The following is a 7,500-nucleotide window of genomic DNA, read 5'->3' as shown; positions in this document are numbered from 1 at the left end:
CAGATTGCTTTAATAACAAATTTTAATACCAAAGCTTTTATAAATTGTCATTTATGAATTGTCTTTTAAATTGTCATCTTTAAATTGTTAGTAATAAATTCTTAACTTTTTAAACCTGACTCTTCTTTGAATAAAACACAGAGTGGTGTATATTTGGTCATTGAACGAGCAAAGATCTCTTTAGATCTTCTGAATTAATAAACTTTTGCTATTAATTTAAATTTCTTAAATTAAATATTAATCTTTGGATTAAATACTAGGGATGAGCCGGATACTCGTTTCAGACGTGGTGCATTTGACAAGACAGAGCTGACGTGCTGTGTAGCTACCTCTGCTCTGGTCGGGTTTTTTTTTAATCTATATCTATCTCTATATCTCTATAAGTATGAAACTATTGTGTGAAACCTCCGATTGGCTTTTCTTACCTGGCTTCTGGCTCTTTTCCTCCATCCTGCTCTCAGGTGTTAGTATGGCAATGAGTTCATTGATGGCAATGGCTTTAGAAGCTCCATACAATCCTGAGCCCATATCTAGAGAGAGCGAGAGCGAGCAAGAGCGAGAGAGAGAGAGAGAGAGTAAATGAGACCACCAGCAGTTGCCCTAGAGCAGTAATCCGTGGTTTCCCCCATTGGGATTTATGTATATTCTTTCTAAATATATAAAAGTGTTGGTCTACCTGTGTACAGTTAAATAATGAAGGCAATACATCATTTTTGTTTTTGCCAAACCTTTCATCTATCTCATAGAGCCCAATGCAATTTAAATTGAGCACTGCTGAGCAGTAGCCAATAGCGTTAGACATCCACTTACATACAATTGTCAATCACAGATCATAAATGAGACGGATGCAGACTTTGAAAACTTTCTTATGGATGTGTAAGTCTTTATACAAACATACACACACACATTATATATATATATATATATATATATATATATATATATATATATATGTGGTGGGCATAGATTAATTTTTTTAATCTAGATTAATCTCACTGTAATCTTGGAATTAATCTAGATTAAAATGGCTCATTCAAATTCATGCCCAAGGCATATGTGTGTGCTACCTAGATAATGAATAAAAGCAAGTCTTTGAGAATGGAGGCGTATTTCTTGTTTCAAAAATGCATCACAGACTGATAAAGCAGTTTTACTATGATAACTGATGATGAAAATAAATAATGATCAATAAGTATTTGTGTTTAATAGCTGTTTATTCAGTTCAACAAATTCTGCACTATAGGTCTACAGAATAGGTCATGATTAACTATTTACAGTCAGTAGCATTTGGTCAGTCAGTCCAAGCTCTATTTCTCCTTCTTCCACCAGTCACTCAAGCAGACCAGCTCGTTCACATTGTCTGGTGACAAACTAGATCTTCTCTTCTGCACAATATGGCCTGCTAAAGAAAAAAGTCTCTCACATGGGACAGTTGTGGCAGGAGTCCCCCAAATATTTACGGGCAATGTGGGCCATCTTACCATACACAGCAGTGTGCTCCGACCACCACTTCAGTGGACACTGATCTAAATTGGTACTGGGCTCTTCCTTGAACCTCTCCACAGTGTTGTCTACTGGTGTCTCCTCATCTGAGTCTGATCCCAATAGTAGAATAGCTCTTTTCTTCTTGGGTGGCTCAGGGTTCTCCTCCCTGAGTGGCTTCAGAGTAGGTTCTTGTCCCTTCACCAACTCACGTAGCTTTACCCACACCGGCTCCCTCTGCTCTGGGCAAGCACTTGAGGTCCTTAAATCGTGGATCTAAGGCAGTCGCCACCTTTAAAAAAAATAAACCATAATAATTATTATTGATGAAAATTTCACTTTCCAAATCTAACCTCCATATTTGTTCATGACTCAATCTATTCATTTGACCAACCTACTAGATGGCTTTCATTTCCACTGCGCAGACCGCAAGAGTGATCTCTCTAGCAAAACCAAAAGGTGTAGGTGTCTGTTATACTAACAACAGTTGGTTTGGTGTTCTGATGTGACCGTAATCTCCCAGCACTGTTCTCCTGATTTAGAATGCCTACTCTTCAACTGTAACCCTTTGTACTCTCCCCGTGATTTCTCCTCACTTATTCTGGCCACATCTACATCCTGCCGAGCGCAGACATGCACGCAGCGCGCACTTGTGGATAAAATTTTGTGCGTGGAGCAAAAATATTGTGATTCCAGCATTGTTACAACACTCACCAGACTGTATTTCAATAACACACACACACACAGAGAGAGAGAGAGAGAGAGAGAGAGAGAGAGAGAGAGAGAGAGAGAGAGAGAGAGAGAGAGAGAGAGAGAGAGAGAGAGAGAGAGAGAGAGAGAAATAAGAGAGAGAAAGAGAGAAATAAGAGAGAGAGAGAGAGAAATAAGAGAGAGAGAGAGAGAGAGAGAGAGAAATAAGAGAGAGAGAGAGAAATAAGAGAGAGAGAGAGAGAGAGAGAGAGAGAGAGAGAGAGAGAGAGAGAATAAATAATTAATGATCAATTCATTTGACTCCGATTACACAGTTTTTTAAATTCTTAATCACATTACATTTAAAGGCAGGTGGTTCTTAGATACAAAAGGGACATTTCAAAGAACTTGTTTGCCAATTCATGAACATGTTATCTTTGTAGACCATACCTGCATGGCTCCATTATTTTCTCCAGCTTTGCCAGCTTCTCATATTCCACATTTGTTGGGAGGGCAAGATTGTGCTTCTGCTGAGACAGCGTTGTGTGCAGAGCGTCTCTGTTTCGCCTCACGCGTTTGACCAGCTCAAGGGTGGAATTCCACCGTGTTGGAACATCTTGCACAAGTTGTTCTTGTTCTAGTCCAAGGGAGGCTTGCTGGACATTCAGCTCGTCTGAGTTTGCTGGACTGTGTTTGAAATGTGCGACCACTTTACGGCACTTGACCAGAATGCCATCAAAACCACTTTCCCGAAGTGACACTACTATAGCTCTCTGAATAACATGTGCAACGCAGGGCAAATGCTCGAATGGCAGTATCCTCCCTGCTGCCACCATATTACGAGCGCTGTCTGTTCCAATAGTGCTGGTTTTGGCAGCTATCCCCCACTGATTAGCAACGTCAAGAAACTGCCCGGCACATGCGTCTGCTCCTCTGTTTTCATCACACCTAACGGTCAAACAAAGATCAGAATAAGTTCACAAGCAGTAAACAACTAGCAATCATTAAGAAGCAAACATAATGTGGTGGTAATTCATGGTGTTGTGCTAATTAATATGTAGGCTAGTTAAATTAAATTATACAACAGTTAGTTCTAACCAAGTAATTTGATTGGACAAGAGACATTCCACTGGGACATTTTACAGACAATATCAGGCATTCTAATGTTACGTTGTGTTATTTTTGTGTTGCCTAGCAACAGCTTTCTAGTTGGAACCATTTGTGTTGGCGGAGCTAAATAAATGATTGAATAAACTAACAAATTATAATCTTATGTCGCTTATTATTGTTAAATAAGAAAATTTGCTCTTAGAACTGTTGTATAAAAACAATATCACATGAGAGGGAGTGCTGTTGTGCCAAATATCAGCACTGGTGTGATTATTTACGTATTAATGATATGAATCACACAAATGCATATATTCAACACAACAGCACTCCCTCTCGCGTGTTAACCTCTCGGTTAATTATGAAATTTAAAAGGACATGTAGGAGCCAAAAGCTGTGTACGTGAGGTTCAACTTGCTGTTTTTCATCTTTGTGGGCCAAAAGGTTCACCATCCTGTTTTTCAGTCCAACTTGTGTAACTTCCAGCTAACCTTGAGCTCTCTGACCATATTGGAGATAACAGGGCTCATCGACCTCTGGGCTGGAGGGCGCGTTGACCATATTGGGAAGTGTAAACATCACCCCATCCTCTCTCAAAGGACTGTGGGAGTAACAGTATAAAATAAGCCTGCATCTTCGTGGCAGAAGGGCTTTTGCAGAAGGTTCCAGTCGAGGTTATTTAATACCAGGCTGCAGGCTGTCCCATGAGCTGCTGGTGATGTATTGATGAATTGTACAAATAAATGCCCCACGCTGTGTTTGGACAAAACTTGTCTCTCTCTTGTGTTTTGATAAGGCAAAAGAACCACATTTGGCGACCACGAAGCGGGAGTAGAGGCGTGCTCTTCGGATCGGTTTGCGGTCTACGGAATTTTGACTCCTGGGCCCTATAGGTAAGAACAATTTTTGTTCAATTTTGGAGTTATTCCGTTGATTGTGAGCTGGTCTGAGAGATATACATGCCCTGCTCATAATTTAGAAGTTATAACAGCAAGAGAAGGCATTTGTCCAGAGCAGCGGTGACAAATATTCACACATGTGTGAAGTCAGCTGTGTCATTTTGATGACGGACGAATTTTAAGTGACAAATTAAAGGTGGGACAGCAAATTGGAATAGAATTTCAACAGCTGATAAGGTTCTGAGAAATCCAGTCTGCTGACTCGGTAGAGCAGAGACGGGGATTTAAAGATAACAGTTGAAGAGAAAAAAGCGCTGAAGTTGTGACAGAGATAAGCGTTGCCGTAGTTCGGTTATTTCCCCGGGGATTGGTAAATTTCATAAGAGTTGTTGGCAAAGGCATGTGAGGCCTGATGAGGACGTCATAGTTTGCAGCAAAGAGGCTGTGAGAACAAAGCTCTGGAGCTCGAGAGCTGCGTGGTGCTGGAGAAGTTGTGTGTTGTGGGTGTGTGTTGAGACCAGTGTGTGTGTGTGTGTGTGTGTGTGTGTATGAGGCACTGATGTAAAATGGAGGAGGAAGTTGAAAAAAAAAACTAGAAAAAAGCCTTAAACGGTGTAAAACAGATCAACAATATTCACTGCTGTGCTAAATTTGATGTTTAAGGTTATACAAATTTCAAAGTCTGTGATCTTGTTCTGATTAGTCTTTAAACAGAAAACCAGAAGTTAAAATAATAATAAGTTTTTAGAGTGACATATATATAAATAAAAAAATATGCTGAAGTGCACAAGCTTGATAACTATTTTTACCAGCTGGGTAATGTGAAATATGAGAAATATAGATTATGATTAATACATAAATAATAATGTTTATGTGTGTTGTGTGTTTGGCATGAAATGTTGCTCCAGTGTCAAATTGCTCTGAAGTGTGTTTTTCTCATCTTTATGCAAGTGTGAAAGCTCTGCTGTGTGTGGTTGTTTTACTCGTGGAAGTGTTTGACAAAATACGATGGTTTGTGTTAGGATAGATAAGAAAAAGGTTTGGTGAAAGTTCAAATACTCTGATTTTGTTTTAAACTATTTCTTGGATAAATTAGAGAGAAACTGGTTTTTCTTCTGCTGATTCGGTCTCCATTGTGGTTGACTCTTTCCTGTGTTGTAATGTTATAAAGCTGTTTGAGAGTTGTTAAATTCTGAAGGCTGAATGCACTTGGCGTCACCGGACCTGTTCGTTTCTCCGTACAGACAACCTCAGCTGTCAGACTCTAAGCTTAGACTGGACAAAAGAACCAGAGTAGAAGTGCAAGCTCCACCTACCAGCTGTGTGTGCGCTCCTTTCCATACACACACACAGACACAGAAGTACAGAAGCGATCCCGCCTCTGACTCCACCTCTGTGTGCGGATTGGTTGGTGAGCCATAGGGCGTAGAGAAACCCTACCCTGTGGGCTGAACATTGCTCACACACAGCTCGGGACCAAGGATACGGCTATTTTTAGTCTGCTCCATGCAAAGCCCACACCAACCTGACTCTGCAGCACAGAAGACTTGAGTCAAACTCATAGTTTGCAGCTGAACTGCTGGGGGAAATAAATACATATTCTATCCAGATTTAAAAGGTTCACCTATAAAAACTTTCAGGCATTAAGTTTTTCTTTCAACAATAAATAAAGATTTTTGAACTAACTTTACTTTAGTGTTAAATCAGAAGAGATTTGATTTTAAGGCATTTATGATAAGAAGATAAATTGTTGAACATTTGTGTAAACAGAACAACAATAGAGTACTCAAGACTACAGCATCATATGTCAACAGTATCTGTTTCAACTTTCAATTTTTGTTCTATTTTCAGGAGATTATAAATAAACAAACTAGTTTACTAATCAGAGGAACAATAAGTGTTACTGAAACTTCAAAATGTCGGTCACGCCAGCAGGAATTTTGGCAGCAAAGAACCATGATTTAGCAAAAGAGATAAAGCACATGTCAGAAAAGTGGTCGAAACGGATGAAAAAACTAAGCAATCCTTGGCCATCTGATGGCACTTTTGATGTCACAGCTTGCGACAATTTGGAATTGAGAATTCAGGATTATAAATCAAATGGGTCCAAGAAAAGACAGCAGAAAAGAGAAAAAGAACTTCAGATCCTGGACTTATTCAGGAATGAAGGAAAGATTTATAGGCAGAACCTTAAGCACGCCATCCTTAAAATGAAAGACAAATTGGACAAACCCTAGAAGGAAGTAAAGGCCCCAGCAGAAGAGGGGCTGTATCCCCTCTTGGGAACCGTTACAATTATGGGAGATTTTGATTTGCGCGACACATTCGACAAAGGTCCTAAGGGTTTAGATGTTGACAATGCAATTTTAAAATTATCAACATCACAGCAATCAGATGAAACAACTCCACCTCGTGGAACGCATCCAAAATATTGCAGCACAGAACGTAGAGCGGTAAGTGAAGAAGGACGAAGGATGATTGATTGTTTTGCAGAACATAAGGATTTTTTGAAAAGGCAACCGAGGCTAACTCATACTGGATTGACCTTGAGAATAAGGATGTAAATGTACATGATGAGCTAAACGATGTTGACCAAATTATACAGGAAATATCTCAGGGCCTGCAGAAGTCCCTAAATCATGTCATAGGCACACATTCAGAGGAGGATAGGGAGAACAACACTAGCACAAGCAAGGAGAAAAGTTTCAAGCCTTTTTACAAACCAGGCATTCACTCACCAGAGCCTGTTGCTCCGAATACAGTTCGGACTCAAGAGAAGGAAAAACCAGGTCCTAGCAGTGAAAACCGTGATATGAGACCCAGACATGACTTAAAACCACCTATTCGATACACTGATGATGGTCAGTACCCAATTTTAATTAAGGGCACAAGAGCTAATTAAAGCTGCAAGCAGCGTCGTTCGGCCCTCGCAGCGAAGCTGCTCACCCTCCTTCCGCACCCCCTCCGCTCCATCCCCGACGCTCTCCAAACCCAGCTCCGCACTTCTCCATCCTGGCTGGCAGCTGGGGGAACCAGGGCACGTCTGGCAGAACAGAAAGTCAACCAGCCCGACACCAGAAACCGTGAACGGCCTCCTCGTCCACACCTCACCCTGACTCAGCATCCCCTCTGTGCCCACCATTACACGTCCCACCACTAGGAGATACTCCATCTTTACCACACTGGTGATGTGATGTTCAGTCTCGGGCAAATCGGAGGCTGTTTGTGGAAGTTACAGTCAAACGTAAGGTTACAGCGTCACGCCAGAAATCGCCATGGCATCAAAGCCCCTCCCTTTCTGAAAAGCTAGCAGATCTGAATG

The 7,500-nt window shown here is 40.8% G+C and overlaps 2 protein-coding genes across 11 annotated transcripts in view; both read right to left on the bottom strand.

Moving 5' to 3' along the window:
* LOC107374493 (band 4.1-like protein 3) overlaps positions 1-7,500 on the bottom strand; it is a 107,212-nt gene that overhangs the window by 38,497 nt on the left and 61,215 nt on the right. For all 9 annotated transcript variants that reach the window (XR_011521205.1, XR_011521211.1, XR_011521208.1 and 6 more), the window contains one exon: positions 426-530. Coding sequence is in view for 2 of the 9 variants with exons in the window: in XM_070553547.1 (XP_070409648.1) it covers positions 426-530 (105 nt within the window). In the remaining 7 variants the exon portion in view is untranslated. The remainder of the gene's footprint in view (positions 1-425; positions 531-7,500) is intronic.
* LOC139070751 (E3 SUMO-protein ligase ZBED1-like) overlaps positions 1,196-7,500 on the bottom strand; it is an 8,586-nt gene continuing 2,281 nt past the window's right edge. The window contains exons 1-3 of one of the 2 annotated variants that reach the window (XM_070553567.1): positions 2,623-7,500; positions 1,482-1,774; positions 1,196-1,402 (exon numbers count right to left, since the gene is read on the bottom strand). The exon at positions 2,623-7,500 is cut by the window's right edge and continues 2,281 nt beyond it. In XM_070553567.1, coding sequence (XP_070409668.1) covers positions 1,759-1,774; positions 2,623-3,008 — 402 coding nt within the window. In that variant the 5' untranslated portion in view covers positions 3,009-7,500 and the 3' untranslated portion in view covers positions 1,196-1,402; positions 1,482-1,758. Of the gene's footprint in view, positions 1,403-1,481 lie in introns of both variants that reach the window. The other variant, XR_011521213.1, reaches the window with a different exon arrangement.

Source organism: Nothobranchius furzeri, chromosome 7 (genome assembly GCF_043380555.1).
Source record: "Nothobranchius furzeri strain GRZ-AD chromosome 7, NfurGRZ-RIMD1, whole genome shotgun sequence".
In the NCBI taxonomy this organism is placed as follows: Eukaryota; Metazoa; Chordata; class Actinopteri; order Cyprinodontiformes; family Nothobranchiidae; genus Nothobranchius; species Nothobranchius furzeri.
Note: the sequence above shows the minus strand (reverse complement) of the source record. Positions and strands in the feature narration are given on the sequence as shown.